The sequence below is a fragment of the Puma concolor genome, chromosome B4 (genome assembly GCF_028749965.1).
Source record: "Puma concolor isolate L17-30 chromosome B4, mPumCon1.1.hap2, whole genome shotgun sequence".
NCBI classification, from domain to species: Eukaryota; Metazoa; Chordata; class Mammalia; order Carnivora; family Felidae; genus Puma; species Puma concolor.
The window spans coordinates 138,229,168-138,247,754 of record NC_141673.1 but is presented as its reverse complement, the minus strand read 5'-3'; the positions used below and the strand labels follow the sequence as shown (position 1 = coordinate 138,247,754).

General features: G+C 50.0%; 2 protein-coding genes across 7 annotated transcripts in view; one reads left to right on the top strand and one right to left on the bottom strand.

Annotated features, from left to right (window-relative positions):
• Positions 1–1,040: 1,040 nt before the first annotated feature.
• Positions 1,041–12,992, bottom strand: ANKRD16 (ankyrin repeat domain 16). Its single transcript, XM_086715030.1, has 8 exons — positions 12,236–12,992; positions 10,080–10,300; positions 7,968–8,010; positions 4,944–5,052; positions 4,346–4,507; positions 3,234–3,312; positions 1,775–2,005; positions 1,041–1,426 (listed from the first exon to the last, which is right to left on the bottom strand). The coding sequence occupies exons 1-7, from the start codon at positions 12,553–12,555 to the stop codon at positions 1,848–1,850; spliced, it is 1,092 nt and encodes a 363-aa protein (XP_086571156.1). The 5' UTR covers positions 12,556–12,992; the 3' UTR covers positions 1,041–1,426; positions 1,775–1,847.
• FBH1 (F-box DNA helicase 1) overlaps positions 12,539–18,587 on the top strand; it is a 217,246-nt gene continuing 211,197 nt past the window's right edge. Inside the window, exons 1-2 of one of the 6 annotated variants that reach the window (XM_086715026.1) lie at positions 13,226–13,366; positions 15,157–15,334. Coding sequence is in view for 2 of the 6 variants with exons in the window: in XM_086715024.1 (XP_086571150.1) it covers positions 12,554–13,366 (813 nt within the window). In the remaining 4 variants the exon portion in view is untranslated. Of the gene's footprint in view, positions 13,367–15,156; positions 15,408–18,587 lie in introns of those variants that run through there. The other 5 variants (XM_086715025.1, XM_086715024.1, XM_086715023.1 and 2 more) reach the window with 5 other exon arrangements.

The following is an 18,587-nucleotide window of genomic DNA, read 5'->3' as shown; positions in this document are numbered from 1 at the left end:
ACTCAAAATGTGTAGCATATTTGGTGGTGGTTAAGTGCTGAGGAGGAGGCAAGGGAAAGGAGGTCCGGAGTGAAGGAGGGGGGAGACAAAATTTTAGGTCGGGTGGCCTGGGGGGGGGGGTGGGGGGCCTCCCTGGAAGGTCACAGAATTTTGAGACCAGAGCAAGCGAGACAGCCACAATTAGGAAGTGAGGGGCACGACTCCTTCCTGGCACGGCGTCCCCATGTCCCCACGTCCCCACAGGTGCCGACTGTTACTGGACCATCCGCACCGTCTCTGCCGCTGTTGTCACCGGCCTTCACGGCCCACGTCACAAGGCATCAAGCCAGGACACGGCCTCATGCACCATGTCAGCCGCTAGTTTGTAAGGTGGAAGCATGGCTACAGATGTGAACGGACCCGCACGGAGCCGCTGCCTCTCAGAACCCGCGTCGCATGCGTGCGCAGAGAAGGCAGCCAGCACGACACAAATCCTCCCATCCCCCCACATGCAACGGGACCATCTTCACGCCCAGGGGCAGCGACACGGGGACATCTCTGAAGCTCGAATTGGCACAGATGAACACCGATACGATTCAGGGGTCACGAGACACTTTTGTAACCGAGTGTCTCTCCCAGAACGTTTATCCGGTTGTTAGGACTAGGAATCAGCCATCATCTGGGAGGATGAAGAACCAGAAATTCCTGCTACAACAAACACGAGGACCAAGTGTTCCTCGTGACTGACACGTGGGATTTTCTAACAGACTGACTTGGGCTAATTATTCTCTGACACTCAGAGAAAATGATCTTCAACCCAACCCCCCACCCCTCCCCCGAAAAAAAAGGAAAAAAAAAAAGAATCCAAATGCCTGAGGACTCATCCTGTCTTCAATCTGTTTCAACTGCCACAAAGTTTGTGGAGGTACAATGTCAAGTGGCCGTTCTGAACGGTCACAGGCCTTGGTGGGCAGGTGTTACGGACAGGAAATGTGACCTGTGGGTTTCAAGAACTCCATTCTTAAACTGGGGTGCCAGAAAGATTTTGAAAGTATCTTAGATGCATTTTTTTAGGTGTATTTATTACCCGAAAGAAGCCAACACAGAACCTAATAAAAATAACCTCAAGATTAAAATGTCATAGCTTAACTAGCAGTGCACAGAATATAGAAACATTTTCATTATTTCCTCCCAAATGTCCGTGTAAGCAGGTTGGAAGCATCTCCTTCCTGGCTCCAAAACCAAAGTGAAACCAATGTCATGGCCAAGAAAAAGCCTATGAAAGAAGAAAGTAAACAGGCAGGGGTGCCTGGGTGGCTTAGTCAGTTCAGCAGCCAGCTCTTGATGTTGGCTCGGGTCGCGGTTTGAGGGATCAAGCCCCGAGCTATGAGCGCGGAGCCCACTTGGGATTCTCTCTCGTCCTCTATCTCTGTATCGCACGTGCTCTCTGAAGAAGTAAGTAAATAAAAGAAAAAAGTAAACAGGCCAGTTATGTTTTATGGTTCACACAAATAGCCACTTCTTACCACTGCCTTACCCCATAGCATTAACCGTAGAACACATATGTGTAAATACATATGCTATACCGTATTCACGCAATTACGTGCATTTCTAAGGGTTCCAGACACCGACTTCATAATCATCTAATTTCACTTGCAGGGCAGAAAAAGCGAAATCCAGATTATGGAAGACTCGGGGCACTCCTGAGTCCAGATCTGCCCGTGTGTGGGTCACACCTAGGATACCAGCCTCCTCAAGACCCGGGGGTAGAGGGGAGGCAGAGGCCGCTGGCTACTGACCGACTTCACTGAACTCCCCAAGCAGGATGTGAATCACCATGCGTTTTGCTGTCCTCCTCAGAAATGCCCTCAGGACACCGCGCTGTGGTCGAAGCACTGAAGGGTGTCCGTGCCGCACGCGAGCTGCTGAGCCAGGGCACCCGTGTCGTCCCGAGAGTCCCTCAGCCCGGACCGCAGAAGGAGCTCGACACAAGCCGCGTGCTGGCCTGCGCAGGCCAGGTGCAGGGCTGCGTGGAGACAGAGGCCACACAAATCTGGCGTGGGACCCCTGGGGCGACGCCCACCCGGGGAGCAGCTATTCCTACAAACAACACCCCTTCGGCTACACAGAATTTCTGTATTCTGTAAATTTGTCTCTACACCTTTGTCTCTACTAGATCAAAACATTTTTCCTTTTAACCTGATTGGGTTGGAAATGGTTTTAAAAACATCAACCATTTAGAAGACTTAACAGATCTGTCTACAGCAACCAAGCAATTTAACGAACGAGAAACAGGAGACTTGAAATGGCAAAGAAAAGACTTTCAAAGTTCTGTGAATTTTCCGTGTAAGTAGAAATACTGCCATAGGGGCGCCTGGGTGGCGCAGTCGGTTAAGCGTCCGACTTCAGCCAGGTCACGATCTCGCGGTCCGGGAGTTCGAGCCCCGCGTCAGGCTCTGGGCTGATGGCTCAGAGCCTGGAGCCTGTTTCCGATTCTGTGTCTCCCTCTCTCTCTGCCCCTCCCCCGTTCATGCTCTGTCTCTCTCTGTCCCCAAAGAAATAAATAAAAACGTTGAAAAAAAAAATTTTAAAAGAAATACTGCCATAAATAAGAATGATGTGACAAAAAGAAAAACTGACACACCTTCCCTTGGAAAACTAGCACTGAAGGTTTCTGGCATCATGAGCCCCAGGATCCCGTGTTCTGCGGAGAAAAGTCTTGTGTCCCTGAACTTGGTGACTGTCCTCTGCAGCCTCGGAGGGAGTTTCTGAAGCATCATGAACGTATGGGCAAGGTATGCCGCCAGAGCACAGGGTGTTAAGGGGAGGGTTTATTCTAATGTCCGAATCCAGAGGATTAGCTCTGAAAGCATTTTTCTGAGCCCCAACTTTAAGAAATTATAGTGGTTTCAGTTTTCAAATACACTCGAAAGAGAGACAACCTAAGAAAAATCTGTACTACTGGGACAGCTGGCATCGTCGTGGATTAGGATAGAAAGTACGTCCACAGTGCACGCACGCGCTGCTGTGGTTCAAATACCGGTGATAACAACACAGTGGCAATGAGCAGCAGGCATCACCATTGCCATGGTAACAGCAACGTTCCCACAGCTTTGCCAACAGATGTTATTCGAAACAAAGCTTGCTGAGCTACTAGGGGCGTAACATGAAAGCCAGTGTTTTTAATAAGAAAGTCCGTGTACCGTTTACATCCAGTTTACTATTAACTTCCAAGGCATGTGTAAGAAGCCTACCTGATCGATTTCTTGCGTCTTTACAGTTGATGTCGGCACCCAAGGCTAAGAGCACCTGGACTGTGCTCACGTGTCCTTCCTGAGTGTTGAAATACACTTGTTATCACCGTGACAAGGACACAAGTGAGGCATTCAACGCTAATAATGCACGCTAGGTACTTCTAAAATACTCAACTGCTGACACTGAATTCTCACCTCTAAAGGAAGATGCGTGCGGCTCGCAAGTATAAATCGTTAAAGATTTTGGTGACATTTGGTTATTAAAATACAGAGGATCTATCCTCTAGGTCCAAATTATCGACTAATACAGCTGGGTTTCCTTCAGTGTAAGGAGTATATATCCGGATTTATACTGAACTTGCAATTCCGGGATCTCTCCAAGCAAATGTGCTTGTTGCTGGATAAACAGGAAGAGACAGCAGCCTGTCCTGGATGGGAGTCTTATTACGGCTCCTGTCACCATTTACCAAGCACTTTACAGGTTTCCTGTCCAGCCAGCCAGCCAGCCAGTACGCAGCCAGTACACGGTGAGGCGGAAGTCAAGGTTGCACATTACAGTGTTAGAACCCACTGGCTTGAGCCCCCAGGGCCACCCCAACCCCCCCCCCCCGCCCCACCCAATTCCTCCTGGGGGGACACCGGCAGGAGAGTGCAGTTCACAAGAAAAAAATTTATTCCTGTTGCAGCCAGAAAAATAAGTAAAGCCGCTTAAGATAATACACAAAACACTCCTAACACTTAAAACGGGGCTGTAAGGAGCCACTTTTCTAGTGAAGACGTTTTGCACGTCTTAACCGTTTTCGAAGCAGAAGAGCCTCACAGAAATCTGAGCTGAAATCCAGTGTACGGACAGAGCACTAGGAATTTCACAGAATGAATTTTTTTGGCTTCGAATAACATTCCTGAAAACGGAAAGGCACAAAGGCGGAAAGGCAGGCGTGAACACAAAACGCAGGCGTTACTGAGAGTAGAGGTTTTACCCAGAGGCAAATAAGGGCAGGTTTCTATTTTAAGGGACACTTCAGGGGCAGGTCACGGGCAGTTCCTTCCCACACAGAGATGGAACCAAAGAGACAGGGCCGCGAGCTGTCCACCGCAGGGAAGGAACCGACCTTCGCCGCGTAGTGCAGTGCAGTGAGGTGGCCTGATGCTGCTCTCACGTCCACGTCCGTGCCGAGTTCACAGACCAAGAAGCGGATGGCTTCGTTCTGCCCAGTGAGCGCTGCCCTGTGGATGGCCTGCGCCCCCAGGGAATCCTGGGCAGACGCGCTGGCCTGGTAGATGGGGGGGTGGGAGGGGGGAGAACAAAGGTAAGAAGCAAAGAGACCCGGTCCACGGACCTTCTGACATCTGGGCAAAACTTTGGACTTTGTAGGTTTTTCTGGGCAGATGGTAACACAGCTGGTGCCAGACCCTCGCAGGCTCTCCAACCAGAAGGTGGGCACGCTCCAGCCAGAAGGGCACCCAGTGGGGGCAGTGAGACTGCCGCTCAGTGTTACATTATCTACTCCTCACAGGGACCCCCTGAAGAAATCACGTGTGTCTCCACATCACAGACGGAAACACTAATGCTCCAGGAGGTCAAGGGGTCCCCTGGGGAGACCGTGGCGGAGCTGGGATTTGAACCAGGGATTGGAACAACTATGCTCTTGGTTGTTCCCGGAGCTCAAACTTGTAGGAAAAAGCAAAGACATAAAACCACTTCCGTACCTGATGCTTTTCCAGCAGCAGCCTGGCTACGTCGATGTGGCCACACTGAAGCGCGTCCATGAAGGGTGTGGAGCCACACCTGTCCCTGCAGTCTGGTTGGTACTGGCCCCTGGAGTCCAAACCCACGGTAGGTGACGTGTGGTGCGGACGAGCTGGGACAATCTGGAGCGTGCTCCCCTCCCCTTTCTCCAGAGCCAGCCCACTGTCCCCTGCACCTCCGCTCCCCCTCTGACCTTCCTCCCCGTCCTACAGACCCTCATCTTTCCAGCTTCTTCTGCCAGAAGCTGGAGGTCACCCCTGATCCCTCATAACTGCTGTTCCCAAAATCTCAGTTCCGTGTCCGAAACACAGCCTCCGACCCATCTTCCTCCCCTGGGCTCCTGCCCATGAATCCATTCTCTTAGGTACCCTGGGTGTGGCCATGCCTGCTTAAAACTCGTATGGGCCAATCACAAAGGACAAAATCTAAAACGTCACAACCACGGGGTCAGGACATTGTGACATCCACCCCTCTCTCCAAGTTTCTTCCTTGAACCCTCCCTCCTCCCTGCGCTCACCACACCCCACCTCCTTCCTGTCCCACCTCCTTCCTGATCCCCTTCCTCCCACCTTCTTCTTTGTCCCACCTCCTTCCTGGTCCTCCTCATCCCACCTTCTTCTCAGTCCTACTACCCACTTGTCCTACCTTCTTCAAACTCCTACCTGTTCTACCTTCATCTGGGTCCTGCCTTTTTCTGTTCCTACCTACCTCACTGTCCTATCGTTTCTGTTCTCACCTTCAGCCTATCCTCTTCCTGGTTCTGCTTTCTCAGTACTACCTTCTTCCATTCCGACCTGTCCTACTTTTTCTTAATTCAGCTTCCAAGGTGACCTTCTTCCTTTCCTACCTTCTCCACAGACCTGCCTCCTCCCATCTTCCTTGTTTACGGCACTACCAGTCCCACCTTCTTCCTCGTCCTCTTCTCAGTCCTGACTCCAAACGGACTGACCTTCTGCCCTTCCTATCATCACCACGGTCCTACCTCCTACCTGAGCTTTCTCTGTTTCTATCCTCCTTATGGTCCCAGCTGTGCTACTTCCTACCTGGTCTTCTTCTACTCCTACCATCTTCACAATCCCACCTCCACCTTCTAACACAGTCTTACCTCCCTCGTCCTCCTAACATTTTCCATTCTTATCTTCTCCATGGTCACAATTGTCCTACCTTCTTCCTGGTCCTCTCTTCCTTACAGTCCTACCACATCCACCTGTCCTACCAACTTCCGTTCCTACCTTCTTCTTGGTCGTGCCTCCCACCTGACCTACCTTCTGTTCCTACCTGTCCTACCTCCCACCCATCCTGTCTTCTGTTCCTACCTTCTTCCTGGTCTTCTGTTCGTCCTGGTCCTGCTTCCCACCTGACCCACCTTCTTCCGTTCCTCCTTACCTGACCTCCCTCCTCTCCTATCTTCTTCCATTCTTACCTTCAGGGTCCTATCTCTCCTACCTTCTTGGTCCCACTTCCACCTGTTCTACCTTTGTCACGGTCCTATCTGTCCTACCCTCTCCGTGGTCATTCTCTTCTCCTCCAGTTGCCTAGCTCTTTGCTGCCTTTGCATTTGCTGATCCCCTCTGCTTGGAACACCGTTTCTCCCTTCTTCGCTAGGTGAACTCCAACCTCTCCTTCAAATTACAGTTTCGATATGATCTCACAGAGGCCTCTCCTCTCCCTTCCATCTACCGTACGACCTTTGCTCCTGCACAGCACTGCATGAAGCCCTGTTCTCTTCCTACTATACATCATCTCCTCAGATAACCTCTCCCAGTCTCATGAATTCAGTCAACACTTCTATGTTCATGATGCTCACATTTATAGCTCCGCTCACACCTCTCCTGTGGGACTCAGATCTGTGTCTGTAGCTCCCCACTCCATGTCTCTGCTTGGGTGCCTCACAAGCACATGCAACTCAACGTGTCCCAAAGTGAAATTATCATCTTCCCCGCAAACCTGCTCCTCCTGCAGTATTTTGTCTCAGTAAATGGCACCAGCACCACCGCCGGCTGCTTCAGTGAGAAACCTGTCATCCTTGACTTCTCCTTCCTCATTCCCTTGATCCAATTATTCACCCAGATCTGTTGATTCCGCTTCCTTAGTATCTCCCAATCTCTCTCTCCACCCCTACGGTCAGCATCTTAGTACAGCCACGATTTCTCTTGTTTAACTGTAACGGCCTCCCAACGTTCACTGCACCCACTCCTGCTTCCCTTCCTACCTGCTCTCTGTTTTCCAACCAGAGGACCTTAAAAAATGCAAACTTCTTTTTGCCGTCCACCCACCCCTCTGCTTACAACCCTTCAGTGGGGTCTTATACGTTTCGAATAAGATCTAGAGTCTCACACAGCCCCACCTGAGTCCAGTCTTCCTCTCCAGCCTCATCACGCACTGTCCTCCCTTCACTCCTTAGGTATCAGCACACCCTGAACTTCTCTCAGCTTACTAACACATATGCTTTCTCTCTGCTCCGAGCATTCCCAGGTACTGTTACCCCTGGAATGCTGCCATACCTCCCACGCTCAGCCTCCTTCAGATCATGGCTTAAATATCCCTGGGGCCAAGATTTCACACTCCTGGCCAAGTTGGGTCTCCCTGTCTTATGTTCCTGGAGGGATCCTGCAATTCCTGGCACTCATCAGACTCACAGGATGCGAACAGTGTCTTCTCTGCCTGTGTGTGAGTTCCATGAGGGGGGACCCATGCTGGCTGGCTTCTGTTGTAGCCCGTGCATCTGGCATAGTGCTTAGAGCTTAGATGCTGAACGAATGAAGACATGAATCCTTGTCGAATGAACAGATACATGGATGATTTTTCCCCCTTATGGTTGTCAGCTATTTTTGTGTCATATTCTTTGAGTTATCTTATGTTCTTTGTTCACTTCTCTTTTCGCACTGTAGTTTCTGAGCAATTTTTCTGAGCTCTACTTACAGTATCAATATTAAGCATCACAATCGGTGAATACTTTGTTCAATTTGCTGTTTTGTTCTTACCTCTGCAGAAGCACCTTTACTGCCTCTAAACAGCCATGCATTGCTGGAAGAGAGTTGAGAGTCAGATCCTTTTAGTGCATGTATAAAACTTTCTTTTCCTCTTCTTTCTGCCCTGTCCTTTTAGCTATCACTTATGGGAAGCAGTAATTAGATACACTGTTACCACACTAGAAAAATAAAAATTTAGCTGGGTAAGTGGTAAAGATGTTGCTAGTCAACATTTGATTATCTTGTCTTTATAAGCACTTTCATGGCAAATTCTCAGTCCTAAACTTTCTCTTCAATTTTGTGCTGCAACTCCTTAGGGCCGGTCAGTTTTTGTGTAGGAAAAACATATTATCGTAGACAAACCTATTAATAGTGATCCACAACACAATAACCAGGAATGTAATTCTCCTGCTAAAGACAACCAAACTTGATAATAAAGATTTCAACTATCTGTTCTCCACCACTTTTTGTGAATGGCTAGGTGCTGATTGTTTCTAGTTTCTATGGCAACTAGTCAAACAATTCAAGAGCAAAATGAAAAGTTTTTCTACTCACTTATAAAGTGCTTCCCCCCCCCCCCCTTTTTTTTAGTTGAGAGAGACAGAGAACATGAGTGGGCAGAGGGTGAGAGAGAAAGAATCTTAAACAACACTTAGCATGGAGCCCAAAGCATGGCTCAATCTCATGACTACGAGAACATGACCTGAGCTGAAATCAAGAGTAGGATGCTTAACCGACAGGTGCCCTTCACTTATAAAGTTTTAGAAAGAATTCCTTGGTCTCTAACTGCTCTCTGTGGCCGTAATAATTGTATGCGTATTTCCTAAACTATATCGTGTCACAGGTATTCATGTTTTGAGAAACTATAGCCCTGTATTCTAATTCAATGTGCTATGCAGAAGGCTGAAGATTATTTTCTAAATTTTTTTTTTTTAAAGTTTATTTCTTTTTTGGGAGATAGTGAGTGGGAGAGGGGCAAAGAGAGGGAGAGAGAGAATCCCAAGTAGGCTCCACGCTGTCAGCACAGAGCCCGAAGTGGGGCTTGAGCCCACAAACTGTGAGATCGTGACCTGAGCTGAAATCAAGAGCTAGGTGCTTAACTGGGTGAGCCACCGGGAGCCCTTATTTTCTAAATGTCTTGATCTGGACTTTTGAGGTCTTTAATATCTGTGTTATACCACAGCACTTTTTGCTTTCCACTAATTAAAAATAATCTACAAATAGGCAATTCAGATTTAAGGATAATCACTCAGTTGTGCCCCAAGTTTTTATTGACATTATCACTGGATAAGTCAAATACACTCAGGCCCAGGTACTTAATTACAAGCACCTACATTTATTTACATGGTCAGCACTACGGTAGGTGCTGCTGATGATGTGCAGAAATACAGTCTCTTTTTATCCTGCCCGAAACAGTAACAACGTAAGAAGATGCTGAAAATAGCAACACCCAGCTGTTCTGTGCTCACTGTGCATCAAGCACTGTGCCAAGGGATTTATGTACATCACGTTCCTTGAAGTCTACAACAACCTTGTGGTACAGGCATCATTACGGTCATGATTTTGCTGATGAGGAAACTCACTTAAAAGACTAAGTTCGGGGGCGCCTGGGTGGCTCAGTCGGTTGGGCGTCCGACTTCGGCTCAGGTCACGGTCTCGCGGTCCGTGAGTTCGAGCCCCGCGTCGGGCTCTGGGCGGATGGCTCAGAGCCTGGAGCCTGTTTCCGATTCTGTGTCTCCCTCTCTCTCTGCCCCTCCCCCGTTCATGCTCTGTCTCTCTCTGTCTCAAAAATAAATAAAAAAAAAAAAAAAAAAAAAAAAAGACTAAGTTCGTTGTCCACGGTCAGACAGTAAGGCACAGAACCAGCTTTCTGTCTAGGAAACTGGGGAGGATTGGACAGATATACAGGAAAAGCAAATGAATGCGAGGAAGAATGTCTGCGCCACGTTCCATTAGTTTGGACAGCAAACTGTGTGCCAAGATGCCCCAAAGCTGCTCTTATTCCTGGCCCTCTAGTTTCCAAACCCCACCCCCGTGGGCGACTCTAACTAGAAGGCGTTCTGCGGCGTCAGGCCAAGTGGCTGCACATCTACGCATGCGTCCCTGCAGGGCTCCTGGCCGTACCTGCCGTGTGCAGGGGGGTTCTCCCGATCTTGCTCTCCGTCTTCCAGGCGTCTGGGCAAACAGTGAGCAAGTACTGGAGGATCACAGGGTCCCCCTCTCGGCTGGCAACGTGGACACTGTTCCAGCCGTCTTTGTTCTTGAGAAGTGGATTAGCGCCATGTTCCACAAGGTCCTGGATCACCTCGAGATTCCTCCTTGTGCAGGCCATCATCAGTGGGGTCCTAAGGCCAATGAGGACAAACCATCAGACGGAAGGGCAGCTGAGACGTTAGAAGCGTGCGACCAGGTCTTCAGAAAATCACGTGTCCTTGGCAGAGATGAAAACCTACGGGACTCGGGGGTCTGGGAAGCAGGAAAACAGCTTCGATGGGCAACTTCTCTGCCTGCTGTGAGGCCCCTAGAATAGGTGTACCTGAAGGAGGGGAATAGCGAGGAGGCAGGCCCGCTTCTGAACTAGTTTACACTATGGGACTGAACTGAGACAGAGCGAATCGAAACCACAGTCTGTCTTGTAGTATTTGTGTAAGAGGTACCCTGCCAGACTTATCCCATTTACTTCAATCAGTAACTGTTTCTTAAATTGTGCTGAGAAGGCATCAAAAAAGAACATTGGACATAGTGCCTCCCCATGAGGAGCACACATTGGTGACACAAACCAAACAGTGTGACTATAAGAAGTTTCTGAACTGACTTGTGTCCACAGTTATGGGAATAAGCTACATGAATGTCAAGGGAGGTGGCTCTATCCTTCCTTTTCTGCCACATAAATGATTTGGATGAGCCATTTCAATTCCATGAGCTTCTGGTTTCTTCCTTGCAAAATGAGGAAGACACAACCCCTGGAAAGCAAGGGCAGATCTTACTTACCTCCTTATTCCCAGGGGTTAGAACCCATGTCTGGCACACAGCGGGGAGCTCACTATACCTGGATGACCTCCAAGGCCTCATCTAGGATCTAGCTCCTAAGATTGTTATGATATTAATTTATTACCCACACTTTGGGGGAGGGTGTAGTAGTGATAGTAAGAGGGGGAAACCCAAATAAATGAAGACTGGAACCTTCCAGAAAGACTTCACAGAGGGAAGAATCTTGAGCAAGGCATGAGGATTGGAAAAGCAGGGAAGGTACAGCAGAAAGCCAGGAAGGGGAGAATGGGCAAAAATGCCTCCCTAGGACTATACCTGCCAAATACATCGTCAAATGAACCTTGCCCTTTAATGGTTTTTTGAGGGGAGGCCGGTTCCCCACAGAATTGTTTTGAGGCACGTATGAGGTAACGTGTTTCTTGTTAAGGTCTTTAGACCTACTGCCCAGCAGCAGCAGAAATTCAGTCTTGTGCTAAGTCATGGCCAAAGTGCAGCCCTCAACACATACCCATGCAGACTCCCCCATCCCAGTGGGCAAGACACACTTTATTTAACTATAAGGCTATCTGCCGTGGCTCATACTTCTGTCAGATCAGGAATCTGTTGCAGGCAGGAACTTCATTACGTTATGAATCTTAGGCTGTTCATAACCCCTAAGGAGGCCCAGGTAGTGAGTACTGAACACAATGTCGCTCTAACAAAATGCAGCTGGTTTGGGTGATGGCACAGGTGAGTATGTGGACTGTGGAGGCAGTTATGCAAGGCTATTCCCGTGATAAGATCACACAGAGCACGGCACACACTCAAGTGTCCTTACAACTGGTGAAATCTGAATGAGTACACTGACTGCAGCAACGTCAGTTTTAGTTTTGATATCGTACTGCAGCTGTGTAAGATGGTACCTTTAGGGGCAGCTGGGGGGGTGGGCTTGTGGGGCTTCCAGCAACCTTTGTTTGCAACCTTCTGTGCACCTTTAACTATTTCAAAGTAGCAAGTTCAAACAATGACACTGGTGTACTCATGCAGCTAGGCGAGGCTCAAGCTATACAGGGTACAGACAATCCCCTGTTTGATCGTATTCTATACTCTTTCATGAAGAGAACGGGTTTGGAACACAAGGTTGGAGCACTTGACCCCGCAAGAGTAGGAACAGTGGTCGCAGTGGGTCATCTGTCCTGTCGGGGAAGGCTGAGAAGCTATGGGGTCGAGGTGGACAAAGTACACGGGAATCTGGGACTCTGCGGAAAAGGGGACGGGGGAGAGATCTTTCTGGAACTCCAGCCACCTACCAGTCGGCCTTCTTGAGGCAGTCCACCGCGGCTCCCCTGCCCAGCAGGTATCGCACGCAGTCCCGGTGGCCCATGGAGGCAGCCTCGTGCAGAGGCCGCTTGTAGTCCCGGTTGGCGGCCTCGATGTCCATGTCCCAGGACTCCACCAGGTAGGCCAGCACGTCCCGATGGCCGTGGCGGGCGGCGCAGTGCAGCAGGGTGTCCCCGGCGGGCCCCGGGCAGCTCGCGCGCCCGGCTCCCCGCAGCTCCTCCCGCAGGGCGCACAGCCGGCCCTCCTGCGCTAGCCGGTAGGGCCGCCGCGGGTCCCCGGGCGCCGCCATGGCCGCGCGGGGCGTCCGGGGCCCTCCAGCCCTGCGCCCCCCACCCCACACCCACCCGGCCCCGCTGCTCCGCGTGGGGCCAGTCTTCCAGCGGGCGACTCGCCGGGCGGGCCGCTGCGGACGAGCTCACGGGCGCGCGGCTCGTTCCCAGGTTGCAGCCCGCGCGGGCTTCTTTTGGGGGCGGCACCTCAGGTGGGCGGGAGCCTCCGACGCCCCCGCCCCGGGCCCGCGCTCACTGCGCGCCGCTGCGGGGTCCCCCCGGCCCGAGCGCCGCCCGGAGGAGGAGGCCGGCCCCGCGGCCGAGGGAGCCAGCTGGGGGCCGCCGCGGGCCCTCAGCCAGGGGGTGGGCCCCCGCGCGTTCCCACCCCCGACCCCTCCCGCACCCAACCTCAGCCAGCCCCTCGCCCCGCCGCGACCCCTCCTTTGGTCCCCGGGAGCTCGGAGGAACTCTGGGAAACTTTCCGCTCGCCTCCCCGGCCCCAGCGGAAGCACGGACGGGGCGGAGCCTGCCAGCGGTAGCCGCGCCCCCTGCTGGAGCGCGTTCCGATTGGTCGCTGGAGCAGTCCGTCAGCGCGCCCCCTCCTCCTGCCGTTCCGATTGGCCGTGCAGGCCGTCCGTCAGCCCTGGCGACGGGCTCTTCCCGGGGCTGCGGCTAGGGCGGAGCTGGCGGAGGAAGTCGGCGGCCTGCTCGGGCTGGCGCTGCGCTGGGGACGCTGGGACTGGGAGGCCGGGTGGCCCGGGCCCTGCGGCGGCGGCGGCGGCGGCGGCGGCGGCGGTGGTGGCGGCGGGAGCCCGGGTCCGGAGCGCCATAGTGCGTGAGGCAGCGGACGTGGCAGGGAGCGCGGGCGGGGCCCGGCCGTGGGGACACTGAACCTCTGGGGGTCCTGCTTTGGGGTCCGGCCTCGCGGAGCGGGGAGCAGGGCCGCGGGGGCCTCCGGGGCCCGGGCCGAGCTCAGCGGTGGAGTTGTTAGTGCCCGCCGCCGGCCGCCGCTCTGCCGGGGCTCGGCGGGGCGTGCACGCAGTAGGGCGAGGGGCGCCCCCACACTGTGTTCTGTGGCCCGGGGAGGGGACAGCTGGTCGCCCCTCGTCGGTTGTTGAGGACCGAGTCTTGGGGGACGTGGCCTCGGTGGCTGGCAAGCCAGCATTGCCTTTTCTGCCCTAGTGTTTTGACCTTGGGCGAGTCACTTGATTGTGTCCTTCTGCCACTCTTTCGTTTGCGGTCTCCCTTCCCTTTTCTGGATATTAAGAAAATTGGGGTGAGGTGGGAAGGCCTCCAACTTGTTTTGTTGAGATCTAAGCAGGCTGTATCGGGTGATGGGAGAGATTAGGGCAGGTACTGAGTTCTTAGCCAGATCTTACTGGCTACTAGTCACTTAAACCTTCTGCTGTTTTCAGTCCAAAAGTTGCTATTTGCTAGGCCTGGAAAGAGGCTTTACATTTTTGTGTTGTGCTGTGTGGTAAAGTACTTTACGTTAATTATCTAATCTGCAAACAAGCCTGTAAGGCATCGTCACAGGTGTGGAAATTGAGGCCTAAAGAAGTCCTTTCCCCCGTGCAACTACAGGTAGTAAAGTCTTCTGGAACAAAGGTAGCTCCTAGCTGGTGGTTCCTGGAGCTGTGCTCGAATAAATTAAGGGAGATAAAAAAAAAAAAAAAAAAAAAAAAAAAAAAAGACCTCTGGTTAGGGACCCATGAAAACAAGCCCGTTTTCCTAATGAGCATATTGAATTTGGTTCATTTACTGAGTAATATGGGTAGTCATTGGAGACAGAAGTGGGTCCAATATCAGCTTTGCCAAAGTTACTGTTACATTACGTCTTGCCACTTCAACAAAAGGTAGGCATCCAATTATTTTGAAATGCAAGACGTTTTAGAACATGCCCAGCATTGCTTTTACTACAGCCGTTGGTTTGGTGCAAATGGAAGTTGAACATCTAGTAACTTCCTATTTTTTGCTGCTAATGCCCTCCCCCATCCTAATTGCACACGGCTTCACCTTTTCTTGCCTTATGTCTCCAGTTTCCCTGTTTTAAAAAACAAAATGGGGGGACACACACAGATGCACAATAAGAATATTTCAGACCCAGAGAATTGGTTATGTAACTAGTGCCCAGCGCAATTAATTCTGCCTCTCCTAGGTTCTTCAGCAACCCAGCTTCCGTATCCCCCTCTAGATAACTAGATGATAATGGACATGAGCATGACCACAGCCCTTGTAATTTTCTAGAGCAAAAGCTTGGTGTAGAGGGGAGGAATCTTTATAGTATGCTAACAGATGGAGCTGTGCTTGGGTCTCGCTGATTTCCCAGTTGGACTGCCCGTTCCTTTTGTGCAGGCTTTGGAATTTGTGGTCTGGTGTTTAGTGTCACATTTCTCACATAGTCAGTGCTGGCATTGTGATTTGCTACGTGGCTGTCTGCTCTCCTTATGTCGTATTTCGTGGTGCTGTAGCATTCAGCTTTGGTCATCAGTTCATGATAATTGACATCTTTTTGTGATCTGGGAGCGCATGAACGCTATTGGTATTGGTCTTAGAACTGTACGTTCAGATTTGTTGCCATCGTCTGTTCTCTGCTCATCATATCCCTCTATCCTTCCCAGGCTGATTTTATTTGAAAGCTGAATTTGGATTCTGTCTGTGCCCTTTGGGCTGTGAAATCACTTACTCCTAGAAATTTATCTGTCATCAGAGCATCTCACGTCGTCTTAGAGCTTCAACTGTCTCTCTCATGCCTTTTGAGGACCAGTCCTTCCTGGAGCTTAACCTGGCATTTCACAGGTAACTTTAGAACAGAACAAACAAACTACTGTTTTCAAAACCGGAAACTTTCATCTTCCCCTTCAAGGAAAAGGCAAGTGAAACAAAAAAAACACTATCTCTCTTTTACTCCTTAACATGGTTACTGACCTGACCACTGGGTTCCACTCAGAAATGTCAGTTACCTTTGTTGTTCTTTCTCTTTGATCTCTTTCAGTCTTGTCAAAAAAGAGGTGTTGAACTTCCTTCCTGTTCCCCTTCTCCCTGTTTCTGCTGCTCCCAGGCCTTTACCAACTCTTGTCTCGGTTAGGGAAGTGACTTTGTCTTATTTTACTGGCAGTCTCTGTGCCTACCCATCCTCTGGACCCAGCTTCCAGGATTACTGTTCTGGAGTGTGGATTTGACTGTACATTGACCGCCTGGTACGCTGGATGATCCCCTGAATCTCCTACACTAAAGCCCACAATTCCTTTAGTGTTATATTTAATGCTTTGCACTCTGTGCCTCTAAATTCCTTTTCCAGCCTTGTTCCCCACCCGTGAACTTCTTGTTCTAATGAAATTTGATTTCGCACCACACCAATGCTGTGCTATTTTCCTGTGTTTTTTGCACATACTGTTTCTCCTGCCTTACTGAATCCTACTCCTCTTTTGAGGCTGAACACTTCATAAAGCCCTTTTCAACGTTGTTACTCTGTCCCCTTTACTACCACAGCCCTTCGTGCGTGCACTTGTGCAGCATTTATATTGCCTTATGTATGGTACCTTGTGTTTGTTTTGTGGGCTGCCTTATGGGCAGGCAAAATCTTTCCTGTGTTGTGTGCTCACTGTTTAAAATAGCATTTGAGGGGCGCCTGGGTGGCTCAGTCAGTTAAGCGGCCGACTTCGGCTCAGGTCACGATCTCACACTCCGTGAGTTCGAGCCCCGCGTCGGGCTCTGTGCTGACCGCTCAGAGCCTGGAGCCTGTTTCAGATTCTGTGTCTCCCTCTCTCTCTGACCCTCCCCCGTTCATGCTCTGTCTCTCTCTGTCTCAAAAATAAATTAAAAAAAAAACAAAAAAATGTTAAAATAGCATTTGACATTAGAGATACTCAGAGAGGAAGCCCTCACGGTGTTTATAATGAATCTGGGTCATGGTAGATACTTGAGTACTTAAAAGTGGTCGTGGAATGAATGGACAATAGAACAAGCGTCTCAAATATATGAAAATGTATTCTGGTCTGTAAATAGCCATCATTGTCTTATTTTTCCTTTTCTTTCACCGTTCCTTCGTATCCTTGTGAGAAACCTGCATCTCCGTCCTTGTGCACTGTAACAAGTGAGTGCTGTCTCTCCGTGGGGAGCAGGTGTTTGTGGGGCATGAGAGGATCTGAGGAAGATGAAGCCTGGGGGCCTGGGCCTTTGGGGTTTAGGGAGAAGCAGGATGTGGCGGTGGGAGGGACCTGTGTCATAGGAGCTAGACCCGGAGTGTTTTCTTTCTGTGTTTGTTTCTTGTAGTGCTAATGGGGACAAACTGTTTTGAAGTTTTTCCATTTTGAGCTTACCGTATTTAGTGATATTTTCCTTTCAGCTAACATTTCCTAAATACTTGCTTGTTATTAAATCTCTGGTTATGACATTTCAGTGAGTAAAAAAAAAAAAAAAAAAAAAAAAAGTGATCCAGAAATTAAACCTGAAGCTGCTTTTTTTTTAGAAGCTGCTTTAAACCTTTCTGATTATGGAAGGCAGACTGTGACAGTAGAAAGAACACTGCCCCTTAGGGAGTCAGAAGAACTACGTGCCGTCACCTGCAAGCCGCATTGTGACTTGAAGCAAGCCTTGTCTGAGCCCCCCGTGAAATCGTGGCCCTGTCGTAGCATTGCGTGAAGTTCCAGTGGGCATGTGTGAAGGAACTTCAGCAGCTACGAAGCACTTAGAAGCTGTGAGGTGTAGGGGAGGGTTTCGGAGCCAAGGAAGAACCAAACTTTTATTGAGGGAAACAGCGCAGTGGTTGTGCATTTGTTAGTTTAGTCGCAGTCACTCATGGAACAATATGTGCTGGGTGCAGGGCTGAGTGAGTCCCTCCTTCCTCCCTCCTCCCCCTAGAATACAGACCTTTCAGTCCAGCAGGGAGGACCTGTTAACGTACAGTTGGTGATAATATAGTAGCGATAAAATAACGGCAGTAGTGGTACAATTTGCCTACGAGACATAAGAAGTACGTAGTTATGTGAATAATTGTTACCAGTATCTCAAAGATATGAGGGGGGTGGTTTTATCACTGCAGGAGCTTGCTGGCTCGAATGAACACTTTCTGCAGTGCTCAAGTTGGGGAGGTAACTCCGTTAACTGTGTTTAAATTGGGTCCTTAGTTGCAGTTTGAGCTGTGAACCCCTGTCGTCACACCGCAGCACACCCCCGCTGCCTCCATCAGAAGCCCGAGAGGGAAAGTGCCCACCTGTCCGTCCTCACAGAGCCCCTCCGAGAAAAGCGGAGGCTCATGGGGAGCCAACACGAGGTTCGGGGATGCAGTGAGTTAGTAGCAGGACTGCCCTCTGTGGCTCTTGTTCTGAGCAGTCTCTCCGGTCAGGTACCTTGTACTAGAGAGTTACCTAGATTTGTTTATTTTTTTTTTTTTAATTTTTTTTTAATGTTTATTTATTTTTGAGACAGAGAGAGACAGAACATGAATGGGGGAGGGGCAGAGAGAGAGGGAGACACAGAATTGGAATAGATTTGTTTATTTTTTTAAGCAGTTATTTCGCAATCTTTTCCTCCAGAAATTGGAGGCACTTAGTATCTTCATCTTGTCCATTGAGGTCTGTAACCTGCAAGTTTTAGAGGACTTTCTGTTATCATTTCTGGTTAGTAATGTAGAGGAAGAAAGAAAGTACTTCATGTTAATTTCGATGATCCTCGACCGGTTAAAGTAGGTTTGGCTGCAGTGACAGGTCCAAACATGTAAGGACAATCAGAGTTCATTTCTCCATCTTCTAACAGTCTGAGGTGGTTTCACTTTGTGCGTGCGTGTGTGTGTGTGTGTGTGTGTGTGTGTGTGTGTGTGTGTGTGTGTAAGTATCGGAGAGTGGGAGATGGGGTGGCATTCTTTTTTTTTTTTTTTTTTTTTTTTTTTAAATTTTTTTTTTTTTTTCAACGTTCATTCATTTTTGGGACAGAGAGAGACAGAGCATGAACGGAGGAGGGGCAGAGAGAGAGGGAGACACAGAATCGGAAACAGGCTCCAGGCTCTGAGCCATCAGCCCAGAGCCCGACGCGGGGCTCGAACTCACGGACC

Excerpts from the sequence above, each read along its gene's own strand:
- ANKRD16 (XM_086715030.1), bottom strand. The coding sequence starts at position 12,555 with ATGGCGGCGCCCGGGGACCCGCGGCGGCCCTACCGGCTAGCGCAGGAG. Across the intron at positions 5,053-7,967 it reads GTAAAGGTGCTTCTGCAGAG|GGGCCAGTACCAACCAGACT; the intron begins GTAAGAACAAAA and ends TTTGGACTCCAG. Across the intron at positions 3,313-4,345 it reads CACTGCACTACGCGGCGAAG|GAAGGACACGTGAGCACAGT; the intron begins GTCGGTTCCTTC and ends TTCAACACTCAG.